Raw genomic sequence first — 12,771 nt, 5'->3', positions numbered from 1 at the left:
CTGGAGCGTTTTCCCGCCCTCAGGGTCGGGCGCTCTCCCTTCACAGGAGGAGCGATGTTTTCCCGCCCTCGGGTCTAGCGCTCTCCCCTCACAGGAGAAGTGATGTTTTCCCTCACAGGGACAGCTGTGTCACCCCTCGCTGTCAGGTATTTTCCCTCACAGGGACAGCTGTGTCACCCCTCGCTGTCAGGTATTTTCCCTCATAGGGACAGCTGTGTCACCCCTCGCTGTCAGGTATTTTCCCTCATAGGGACAGCTGTGTCACCCCTCGCTGTCAGGTGTTTCCCCTCACAGGCAGAGCTGTGTCATCCCACACTGTCAGGTGTTTCCCCTCACAGAAGGAGCGATGTTTTCCCTCACAGGGAGAACTGTGTCACCCCTGGTTGTCAGGTGTTTCCCCTCACAGGTAGAGCTGCGTCACCCCTGACTTTCTGGTGCTTCCCCTCACAGGAGGAGCGATGTTTTCTCTCACAGGAGGAGCTGTGTCACCCCACGCTGTCAGGTGTTTCCCCTCACAGGAGGAGCGATGTTTCCCCTCGCCGTTGTCGGCCGTTCGCTCCTCACACTCGGGGCTCTCTTCGGGGGGCCGTGGCCCGCCCCATTTTCACGTGAGGCGGCCGCTTGCGCGGTAAGCTTGAGCCTCTCGCGCTCCCGTCCGGGCGCCGCTTGTTCGCGGAGCACCGGCGGCTGCCACAGAGGCTCTTCCTTCGCTGCTGCCATGTCCGCCCCGGCCAAAGTCTCCGGCGCACTCAAATCCGTGGATTACGAAGTGTTCGGGCGGGTGCAAGGTACTGGCGGGCTGAGGGGGCTGCCGGGCGAGGGGCGCCGCGCTGAGGCGGCGGCGGCACCGCGCGTGCGCGGGGTGGGAGCGGCCTGAGGGGAGGCGGGAGCCCGCACCGCGTTCCCGGCGAGAGGGGAAAGTTTTTTGGTTGTGTGGTTCATTTGTTTGTTTTTAAATTTTAAATCGTTGTAAATATTCCCCCGCCCGGAGCACAGGCTGCTCTGTCCAAAGCAGTTCCCATTCCGCTTGTGGCTTCTGTCAGCGCGGGTGTGTGGAAATGCCCCTCCCGTCCTTCCCATTCACACACCGCGGCGTTTTCACTTAAATGAGTGTATTATTTCACTTAAACACATGAATGTGTGAATATAATAATCGTGTGGCGAAGGGAAGGCTCAAACACAAGTCCTGATCGGTTTCCCTATTATTAACGTCACTGAAATTTACATAGTAAAACACCACGGGTAACTTGCATGCACGTCATTGCTCCTTTATATAAACTGAAATTCCTGCAGGTGATATACTTTGACAGGACTCTAATTTATTTTTCTTTTTTTTTTCTTTTTAGGTGTTTGTTTCAGGATGGTAAGGCGATTCTGGATATGCTAGCTACTTTATGGTATAATGTTTCCCGTGCTAAAAATAAGGCAGCAGGTCTGTGGAGTGTAAATATATCCAGCCTGAACTTTGGTTGGATGGTTAAGTACTCTGAGTAGACTTAAAATGGTTTTATATTAAAATGGATTTTAGAAGCTTAATAATGTGTTGATTGTATAGATTGTGGTTTGGATTACATGTGATGTAACAGCCACAAGAATGTTGTAACACCTTAATCTTTAGAAAGGTTAAATAGGAAAGGTGTTTAATTTTTTCAAGTGGCAACTCAGTGCCTGTATTTAAGGAAGGTTACTGGGATGGGAAAAAGTGTGCTACAAATAAGCACTTTGTAGCTCATACTGTGAGCATGTGTCTCCAGCAGCTCTGAAGTGCAGTGGGTATTTTTGCATTTCGCAGATATCCATGAAACGAGAGGACGCAATTAAAGTAAGAATAGTGGTTTTGTCTCAAAATAATGCCCCATGCTTAATATTAAACCTGAGAGATTTTATGTATAGTTTATATTGTGAAATAGTGCCAAGTGGAAAGGAGCAGAGGACGGCAATGGAGTTTGCCTTGAATTTAGTTATTCTATTGAGATTAAAGAGCAAGTCCAATCTTGCTGTGCCTTGTTTTGAGCTGACCCGAAGCTGTGTGAACACACAGCTCAGTGCCAGTCCTGAGATGCTCTGCAGTACTGAGGAAACGGTTTGCAGCTGCATTCCCGTGCTTTTGGGCAAATTAGTTTGGAGAAGCTGCTCATAATCACCTTGGAAAACACTCTTCATAGTTAGCACCACCTTTTCATGGGCTACATCACCCCAAAGCACCTTTTGTCTTTTGGAATGGGTCATACAGACCTGAAGCTTGGCTCTTGCTATTTGTGAATTTCATCACAACTGGGTGGCTGGGAAACCATACTTTTTAGGTATTACAGAAATATGCCTTTTTTTTTTCCCCTAGCTATTAAATTATGACCTTTGCTGTTGCTTGTCAGTAGAAATGCAGCAGCTGGGGGTAGGATTTAAAGGGTGAAAGTCAGGTGGAAAGGATTTGAAAGGGAACTGGGAAGTTTGTACATGTAGCAGATTTAATGGGTTTAAAAACTGTGGTGATTGAAGGGTCAAATGAGCAGTGATAGGAGCTATGGAAAGGAATAAAGTAGGTACAAGGGAATGGTGTGGGATTAGTGGAGCCCTTTGTGATCAAAACCTTGTTCTTTTTGGAAAATGAGCTGTGCCCCCTGCAACTCCAGAGCTGCCTGAATGCCTGAGGATGAGCATCACTCATGGATTTTTGTTTTTTAAGTGTAGCTTTTACAGCTGGGCAAATGCAAGTGGGGGGTGCAGTGTTCTGTCTGTGGTGTCTGTGCTGGCACTGACTCTCCTCTTTCATTATTTCCCAAATCAGTACACGGAACAGGAAGCCAAGAAATTAGGAGTGGTTGGCTGGGTTAAAAATACCAGCCAAGGAACTGTGACAGGCCAAGTTCAGGGCCCAGAAGAGAGAGTGAATGAAATGTAAGTATTTCTGTGTTCGTTTTTCTTTTTTTCTTACTCTCATTAAAGTCATTTACAAAAGTGTTTTTAATGCCAAGTGACAAGTAGATCCATGTGTCAGTAATGTAACAGTGTTTTCATTCAGCTTTGCAGGTAAGGAGGTGCTTTCTTTAAGCTGTGAACAAGTCTTTAAGCTTGAAAAATACTGTTTTCATTTCTAGTGTCACAGAGTTTGTTAATGTATTTCCTTAATATCCTCGTTTCTTGTGAAATGAAAAGAAAGTCTTTATTCATGTGACTAAAGATCTGGTTTTTAATTCATCAAAACCTCTCTTGTGGTTTTGTTAAGAAAACAAATTGAGGAATATCTTGAAATGCTTTTTTAGTCTGTGCTTAAAAAACAGTTTAAAGGATACTGGGTTTAAATATGAATTTTTTTTCTGATTAAAAAAACCCACCCTAATACACATTTTGGCCAAGGCCTGCAGTCTCTGCCATTTCAAAATGAGTTTTGAGGTATTTTGGTGTCTTTTAAAGAATGGCAAATAATTTTCATTATGAGATTGCCAGTTTCCAGGAGCTTAAAGCTATCACTGAGGAAATGATGCCTGGAAAAACACAAGCCTGATTGAGTTATTTCCAACTATCATTTTTTGCAAGTGTGTACAGGGAGATTGTTGGGAACTTCAAAAAATCCTTCAGGGGTTTGTTCTCTCAACAAAGAATGAGTGAGGGCAGAACTTTCCTTTTCTAGACAAATTAGCAGTGCATGTTCTGCCAACACTTTCCCATACAGGATTTGCTTCAAAACTGAACTTGGATGAAGAGAAGTTGGCTTTGTGCACACAAAAGTGCTGCACATTCTAGTCAGGAGATTTAAATGATTTCCAGTCATTATCCTTGGTTTTGTGCTTAACATGAGGTTGCTTATCTTGGGCTGCAAAGCATTTACAAAGCCAGAGAAATATCACATTTTTTTCTTGTATCAAGTTTGTACTTAATTTTTGAAAGAGTTTAATATCCAGATCTCTTCATGCTTTGTGAATTTCAGTGTTGGTGCCACATTTTTATTTAACTTGGAACATGAAACTGACCACGTAAGAAACCAGGGTTTGTTTTTTATTTGTTGTCCTGCTTTTTCATTTGAAAGCACAGATCCAGAAGAAATAAAAAGTTGTTTTCAGTCGCTGCTCCTTTATTTCATGTTGGAAATCGATGTGTTCCTCTGATGTGGGAATATGTGGCAATGTGAAGTCAAAGTGTGGTTTTTGATGCATGGATTATTACATTTGGGGTCCTGGAGTAAAATTCTGAAATAGGAAGTGTTTTCCTTGTGCCCTCTGTACTCTCCAGTGTGTGGAAAAGGCAGTGAGTTTATTTTTGCCATTAACTTGGTGAAGCTGCATATGAAAAGGGAACTCTTGTGTATAAACTGCTCCTTTGAAAGACCCTTATTTCTCTCTGCTGGTACTAGTGAATAATGGACCAAAATGGTCTTGAGGTTCTGAAAGGTTTTTTCAGCTTTTTTTAAATAATGCTATGAATCCATAATACTGTGTTCTCAGATTTAAATGTTATTTTAAAATGCCATTTTCAAAAACCAAAGCAACAAAATGAGGATTGCTTATTCCGTAGGAAGTGGGTACAAACCAATAACCCTAAACATATATTTGTATTTCAAATGTGATAAATCACCAGGAAAAAATTCCATTACCAACTGCCTATACATGTTCTGGTTTGTGTTTTAGCTTTTCAGGACTTAAAGACACTGTGATGACACTTGTTAAAAATTTGTAGCTCCTGCATGGTCAAGGAAATCAAACACTCTGCAGTGGAAGAAGTGCATGAATCAATAGTCAGATATTTCAGGAAAGTTTCCTGGTGATGTTTGTTACCCTGTGGGAATCTTTCCAGAGCAGTTTGTGCAGTGTCATTTAGAGCAGTATTTTCACACTTGCCCCAGCTTTTCAATTAAAGATGAAGCACAGAACAGCTTAAAAATCACATGGTGGTGGTGATAAGATTTCTCAGTTGTTTTGCTGGTTCTGGGTTTTTAATATTAATGTACTTTAGGGGGAAGTAGTAAAGGTGTTTTGGTCTGTCCTAAGCAATATTTGTCTCTTTATGATGCTAAATAGAGTCAAGAGCATGGACTGAAAGGAGTAGGGATGCCATGAAAGTACAGATGTCCTACAGGTAAATAGGCAAAGCAAGATAAGAGGATGAAAGAGAGGAATAAAGGATTGAGAGGATGATAAAGAGAGGGAAAGTGTAAAAAATGTGGGGAGAAGTCCATGAGGCTCTCCAGTGTTGCCAGAAGCATGGGGTGACTAACAAAGCCTGCCTTTGTTCTGGAGCAGGAATGCAGCAGACCTCTAACCCAATGGTTTTCCAGCAGCTCCCCATTTTCTGCCCCTTTTCATTCTATTCTTGTATCAGTAATTATATTGGGAGGCACAGCCACAATGTATCCAGTCCATGCTCAGCCTCAAGAAGCATTGGCTTTATATAATTTATTATTTTTGTGCAGGTTGCAAGGTAAGATACAACTTAGGAGGAACAAGAGAACAAGCAGACATCAAATGTAGTCATGCTGAGTTACTTTGGGAAGTGCCATGCAAAATAGTTTGCTCTGGAGCAAGTTGAGCAGGGGCCTCCTGCCTCTGCAGAAAGCAGTGTTAAATTTTAAATAAGTGTGAACAGCTGGGGCCTGGGAAGTGCTGCATGTACAGGAAGTCATATCCTTGATTGGGCCATTCATTTAGTGTTGAAATTCATGGGTATGAATTTCTTTGGAAGTGCTGGGAGACCGATTCCTTGATATTCTGTGGTGCTAAAATCTTATCCCACTGAAAATGTACCAACTTCCCCAAGCCTCAGATTGCAGTGGGAATGTCACTGAGCTGCAGGAAGCCCAAGGGGTAGATGAGCACTTTTAGATATTTCAATTTTGCATTGTTTGGTTTTAATGAAAACCTTCTAGGTTCTCAGGGATTAGGTGACTTTTATGTAAAGTATTTTAAAGCAGATTTTTTAAAATGGGAGAACTTGGAGAATGTTTTAGAGGGTGTTTTTAAGAAGTCTTGAGAAGCTTTCACCTGTCAGCTTGTTTTGGTATCCCTTGGTTTTTAACTCTAGATGGAGCTGTTAGTTCTGAAGATCCTCAACCATTCATGCTCTGTTTGCAGGGAATCTATTTTTAGACTGTTATGCTAGAATCCATCTTTTTCCTCACTGTATTTTACAGTCTTGTTCCCTTTGCTGCTTCTGCTCCACACAGACCACACCCCGCATCCTTAGATTAAAAAGCTAATTTTCAGAGGGTTTTACCTGTCAAGTCCCAAGAGAAGCAGAGCTACACTATTTCTGTAGCATAACAAGGTTTTATGGTAAAGTGGAGGCCTTTTTTTGCCAGCCAAGGTATGAACTGATGATAAAAAATGGGGTAGAGGAGTGTAGTCGTTTGTTTTATTTAATTTTTTCTCCAGGAGTTCTCACACCAGAGGATTTTTCATTATATTATCTTGTGCTATTTTTTTCCACTTTACCCATTAAATAAGGTTGGGCTCTGTGTAGTCATGGTGGCTGTTGCCATAGCAACCTGCACTGACAGGCTGGAAGTTGCTTTCCTGGGAGAATTTTTTAAACTTCAATGACAAATTGCTTAGTTATCCATTAAAAAGGGAAGATAAGAGTCTGTAGAGTGCCAAATTCAGAATTTACTCCAAAAATCCAAGGTTTCAAATCAGGGTGACGCTTGAAAATGTGAAATCTTAGGGTATTTTTTAAGCACAAGCACATAACAGCCCAGTGAGTGTTCTTCCTGTCTCTAGGGAAAGGCAGGGTTCTAAATATAGATGACTTGTCTTGGAAATGGGTTTTAGGAATTAGGAAATTAGGAATTAAGAAACTAATGCTAATTGCCTTTGAATATTGTATTTTTTATTACCAATGTCAGTTAAGAAGAATTAATATTAAGATTTAACTGACACAAGACTTAAATTACTGTAGTGTATAAATGCATAGAAAAATCTAGATTTTTACCATGTAGAAGAGAATGAAACTCTGTATTGTTATTATCATATTTGTCATTGTTTCACTAATCAGGTGTAGCAAAGGTTCTTGTCTGTACCAAGTGACATTGAATAAATGCCTTTTTCCCCCAGTGTAATTTTTAATTGGTTGTAGAGAATAGGCCTTCAATGGAACTAAATGCTACTAAAAATACCTGTGGGGGAAAAAAAATTCTAGCTCTTAATACCCAATTGGTGTTCAGTTATAAAATGAACGGATTTTAGTCAATATTTTGAGATTTTTCTCCTTTTGAAAAGGGATATTTTTAAAAGTATTTTGCTCAAACTAGAAGTGTTGTTTAGGAGAAGAATCCTTAACATGGATTTGCACACAGACTTGTTGGTGAGGCAGAGATGTGCCCAGCAGGATGGCTGAAATATTCCTGAGATGTGCTGTTCTCCAGAAGCTGACAGGGACAGATTTTGGAGAAAGGGCAGAAGGAAATGAAAATCACGTTTTTAAATATTTTCTTAACTTTGTTAAAATTCAAACCAGTGAGAGGTGTTAAATTTGTTCTCATTTATGATGGTAATGAAGAACAGTTTTTACATTAATCACTGCTGAAGGTGATTCACAGTGTTTCAGTAAATCAATAGCAAATGACAGGAAAATATGATGGGAATGTTATAATTCGGTGTAGCTCCAAATGTAATAATATTAGGGTTTTAATGTTTGATTATATTTTTTGTTTAAAGGTAAGACTAATGTATACTAAATTAGGCTATAACTTTTGTGGGTAATAAAATGGTAAATGGGATTCTTTCTCTTTTCATTTTGAATGTTTGAGGTATTAATTTCTTCTCTATAATTATTTATTGCTTAAAATTGACAGTCTAAATTGTGAATTATTGTAGTTACTGGTCCTGTAAATGAAATTTACTGAACTGTTACTGATGATAGCCTGGGAAAAACAGGAGTAAACCTTGTTCTTTGGGGTTTTTTAGTCATATAAAATTAGCTGAATGAACTAATTAATTTGTTGTAGCAGCTGAACTCTGTCTAAAAGCCAAGGAATGGGTCAGGTAAGTGAGAACATGGAGCTTTTGGTTACTGAGAATAAAGTGAGTGAGCTGTTCAGCTGAAGGGGAGCTGCATGTGCTTCCAGCGCAAACCCAGAGGCCCAGTGGCTCATCTTGTGCAGTGTCCTAAGGGAATTCCCCTGTCCCTCTGGGGCCCAGGAAAAGGCAGTTTTCCCTGTGTGCCCCCAGGGGCTGAGGGAGGAGGTGTCCCTGTGCCCTGAAGGTCACCCAGCCCACCAGTGACAGCCAGAAATAGCTGTGGCCTCCTGGCACGGCTCCTCTGCTTTCCACTGCACTGGATGTGCCTGTTCCCTGCAATGCCTTAAACCACAAAAGCTTTTAGCCATGCTTGGGTCTTTCTGGATATAGAATAGTGCCAAAAAAAAAAAAGTTTTCCACAGCCCCGTTTCTTCTGCTGGAGTATAAAAATAGCTGCCTTGCGTGACCTTGTAGATTCTTTTTTACAGTAGCTCTGTGGAATTGGAATTCTTTATCAAGTATCTGCTTCCAGTTCTTCTTATCACTGAAGTGTTTTTGTTTATAGAACATTTACCAGATATTTCTGCATGTAAACAGGTCTGAATTTCTAGGATTTTGGGTCTGGAATAAGCAGTGCTAGCGTTTGCATTGTCTTGGAAAACTCAGAATGGGATGTTAGGCAAGATAGTTCACTTTTCTCCTGTCTCTGGTGGATGCTGCATTAATGCTCCCAAGTCCTTTAGCAGTGTTAGGAACCAAGGCTGAGTTTTCTATGGAATTCCAGACTTTTATTGGCTTTGCTGATGGGTATCTCTGGGAACACTCAATTCCAACATCTTGGCTGCACAGTTAGAAGCAGGAAGGATTTCAAGGCTGTATTGGATTGTACTGTAAACACAGGCAAGTTGAGCTGTTGTTTGAACACTCCATTTAGGCATTTTACTGCATGATTAGGAATCATGTGTCTTTCTTCCACACTGGGAAGTCAGCCTTCTTTCTGCTCAAAATTAATCTTAACTAAACCATAATAACTGTTCTATGAAGGGTTGGTTGAGCTTTGTGGGAGACTGATTTTAAAATAAAGTTTCCAATGTAATTCATTATTTCTACTGGGAGGCTTTTGTTCAGTTGAGCATTTATGCATTCTTTAATGCTGATATTTTTTCTTATTTAGCCACATGTAATGCTTTTTTATTTCCAAAGTGAAGGTGTTCTGTTACTGCTGATGCAGTAGGATGTGGTGCAGTTTGGTGCCATTCATTTGGCTTTTTGTGCTGAATAAAGTGCTTAATGTGTCTTTAGTGCTCCACCACAACACTTAGAGAGACATTAATGAGTAAAAGTCAGCTTAAACTAGGATTTTTAATGGCTTTTGTTATTTAGTTTAGCAGGGTGGTTAACTGTGCACACAGTCAAAAATAGATCTTTGGCAACAAACTGGTAATTATCAATAAAAACATGTACTTAGTGTCGGTTTCCTGGAAACCTATTCTGGATGTGATGCTTCAAACAAGTTCTGAAAATACAAACCAACTCATGTGACTCTTAAAGAACAATGTCAGAACTGAAAGAACAACTTCAGAACTGCAATTTTTTTGCTTTCCTTTTGGTGTGCTGATATTTGAAAATTACTGAGCAGGGAACAAGCCTGTTATGGCCATTTTTCTATCTGAAGGGTGTTATTCTGGGTCTGGAGGTTTGTGTTTGCAATCCACAGGAGAAAGTAACATTAAACTTTAATATTAGAGTTGCATAATGTGAGGGTGACAAGACCACTGTGGGGGTGCTGCTGCTGTCCCCAAAAGGGGTGCCACAAGTGGGCAGGCATTCAGGTGAAGCTGCTCCTGGTGGGAAATCAGGAGGGAATTAAATCTCCAAGTGTATTAAATCTTGTGTGTAGTGCAGCAGGAGCTCTCCCACAGGAATGCCAAGGTCTATCCCAAATGGAAAACCTCTAGCAGACTCAACCAGGAGCCCTGTGCTGAGGAGGTGGATTCAGTTCTGAATTTGCTGATGTAATTATGCACAAATTCTTGCTGCTGCTGATCTTATCAATGTTGTGGTGGTAAAAAGCATCTTCTGTGAGATTTCAGCACTTCCTTAGCCAGGTGAATGTAGCACTAGAAGCAAAATCTCTATTCCTTATGCCATGTTAGCCAGAAAGGGAGAGGAAGCTACTTCAGCTTTTATGGGGAAAGTGCTCTGAAGCCTGTTAATGTTTTGTTTTATTCCTTAATTACTGTCGTTCTGCTTGGTTCATTGGCAAGCCGTGTTCAGTTTATTTACCATATTTTTATCAAAAATGAGTATGTTTCACACTTGTGTACTTGAGATACACCATTTGCCAACAGCAGAAAAATCAAAATTGCTTCTGGTGCTGCTCTTCCCTCAGCCACTATTGTAGCAGTAGAAAAAAAGCCTCTCTGGGTGACTTCATTATATAACTGAATTTTACCTTGTTCTTTTTCCCCAGTTCCTCCCTCCCTCTATTCCCTGGTCTGACTCTCCACAGAAATACAATGTTTATTTGTGTAAAATGGTGCCCTGAGATGTTTCCCTTGAACTGTGCTGGATGTCACCAGCTATCCTGCAGAGTTAATATTAGTTTTGGTGTCTTTGTCTTTATGTGGCCCCCCTGAAGGGGGATCCTGAAGTCTCTCTAGACAGAGTCACTTGGAGAAGTCCCTGGGTTTGGTCTGTCAGCCTTTTGCTCTCCAGCTGATTTACTGTAGTCACTCTGTGACTGGATGAGAAGCTTTCTTTTCAAAGCTGGTTTTCTTGGAGATGTTTTTTCCCTAGCTGGGGTGAAACAGCTGCCTGAGCTCATCCATAATGAATGCTCTGCTTGTGTACCTTCATTGCTTTCCCCTGGTGTTCACATTTGTGCTCTGCTCATGTGATGCTCTGGGCTCTTCCTGCTGCTAGAGGAACAAAGGAAATCAATCTGCCAAGTGTTCAGAACTTCATGGGGGGGTAGGGGGGAAGGCAGAGTTTTTAATTTAGGAAAAAAAAAATCAGGCATTAAATTTAATTAATGCCCAATTGCTGGGCAACTGGTACTCAGTTTAAGCAGTTTTCTTGAACTCCCAATGGACATTCTGTTGGGAGAGGATCCTGGGCAAGGAGTTTTCCTTCCCTTTTTTACTCTTTAGAGCTGTAGGATTTTAATATGTGCTAAAAACCAAACCAATTTGGAACAAAATCCCAATCCATTCCTGTTTGCAGATCTCCCAGCAATTGTTTAGTGATGTTTCATTCATCATACTTCTGGATCTAAGCTGGTTTGGTGTACCATAGAGAAGCTCACCTGACACCATCACATTCCACTGAGCCTCTGTCCCTGCTCACTGTGTAATAAAAACCCTTCCTTGAAATTAGATTTTAATGTCAGTGCTAGGAGCTTTTCAGGCAGCACAATTCTACCCCCCTGTTGGTCTGGATAGGGTTAAAATAATCTTTAATTTTAGATGGTTGTTTGCAGGGTGAATTTCAAGAGTTTAGGAAAATGTTTGGCTGGGTGTTCTAGGAGGGGTGGAGAAAAGCAGCTGCCTGCTTCCAGTCTCAGATCTCCCTGATCTGCCCTGCTTTTCCAGGCTGTGGATCCAGGAGCTGGAGCCTGGAAACTGAGGTCTTCCTTGGCAGTCAGAGGGCTGCAGGGCTCCTTTGTTGGAGTGAAGACTCCCAGAAAACTGCAAGTTCAGTTCCTTTTGGAGGTGAATCTGTTCAACCTACAGCAAATCAGTTTTCCAGGGAATAACACCTGTGACCTGTCTCTGGTTGGGAGTACATGCAAAGATGGAATTTTGCTGCTGCAGATTTCTGTTGCCTGTGCTGCTCGCTGCTTTGCTGGAAAAGTGCTTGAGCAGTGTCAGTCCCACCTCAGGGATGGGAAAACACCTTTGCTGTTCATCACAAACATCACTGCTTGTGTCTACCTGTGTTTTAAAAAGCCTTGGCTGGGATGTGATCAAGATCTAATGGGTTTCTGTGTTTTCCACATTTCTGTCTTGTCCAGGTCACACAACACTTGAGTAGTTTTGTGTCAAGTTTAGCTGCCAGGACCTGCTGCTACCCAGCCTGGGGGCATTGATGCTATTACTGCAGTCTGTGATGTCCTAAATGCCAAATCAGCACAATGCAGTGCAACTTCAAAAACCAGAGTTCTGATTTGCTTTTTGGCTTTGTAGTGGAGCTGAAATTGAGAACCATGAAGGGACTACCTAAATTTGGAATGAGGGCTTAGACAAAATGTGGTAAACACTTTTTTTTTTAAAATTCCTAGTGCAAATGTGAATTAAAATTGAAGATAGTTTTGGTGAGTAGTTACACATGGATTATTCCCATGCTGTATGTGCAGGAAGTAGGGCACAGAGCAGCATCAGTACAGTCTCTTATGGCAAATTTGTGATGGAGCTGAGGTAGTGTGGGAGTGTTGATATCCAGTTCTATACTAATCCTCGGAACAGAGTTTCTTCCTGTAAATTGTTGGAACTCTGTGCATTGGTTAACTAATGTCAGTGAAGCACTGCCCAGAATTTCAGGGTGTGTTATGTGCTTATTTAATTTCCAATAACTGCTTTTGGCCTGCTGCAAGCCCTGCAGCTGCATTATTGTATCAGCTGATTCCTCTGGCCCAGATGGAGCTGTTGCTTTCTGCCAGGTCCAGAAGAAATCCATCTTTCTAATCTCAAAATGTTCAAGAGTACAATGAAAAAAAGCCCACATAGGCTGGAGTCAGTCAGGACCTCATTCTGCTTTATCAACATGAAATTCCTGTTACCAAGAAGCAAATAGTAAAATTAAGGAATAGAGCCAGAGAATGAGA

At 41.4% G+C, this 12,771-nt stretch overlaps 1 protein-coding gene across 1 annotated transcript in view; it reads left to right on the top strand.

Annotated features, from left to right (window-relative positions):
- The first annotated feature begins 550 nt into the window (after window positions 1–550).
- The window catches only part of ACYP2 (acylphosphatase 2), a 32,965-nt gene continuing 20,744 nt past the window's right edge, over window positions 551–12,771 (top strand). Inside the window, exons 1-3 of the mRNA XM_036380681.2 lie at window positions 551–788; window positions 1,347–1,363; window positions 2,786–2,895. Of these exons, the coding sequence (XP_036236574.1) occupies window positions 719–788; window positions 1,347–1,363; window positions 2,786–2,895 (197 nt within the window). The 5' untranslated portion in view covers window positions 551–718. The remainder of the gene's footprint in view (window positions 789–1,346; window positions 1,364–2,785; window positions 2,896–12,771) is intronic.

The sequence above is a fragment of the Molothrus ater genome, chromosome 3 (genome assembly GCF_012460135.2).
Source record: "Molothrus ater isolate BHLD 08-10-18 breed brown headed cowbird chromosome 3, BPBGC_Mater_1.1, whole genome shotgun sequence".
Taxonomy (NCBI): domain Eukaryota; kingdom Metazoa; phylum Chordata; class Aves; order Passeriformes; family Icteridae; genus Molothrus; species Molothrus ater.
The sequence above is the reverse complement of the archived record's forward strand: the minus strand, read 5'-3'. Positions and strand labels throughout refer to the sequence as shown.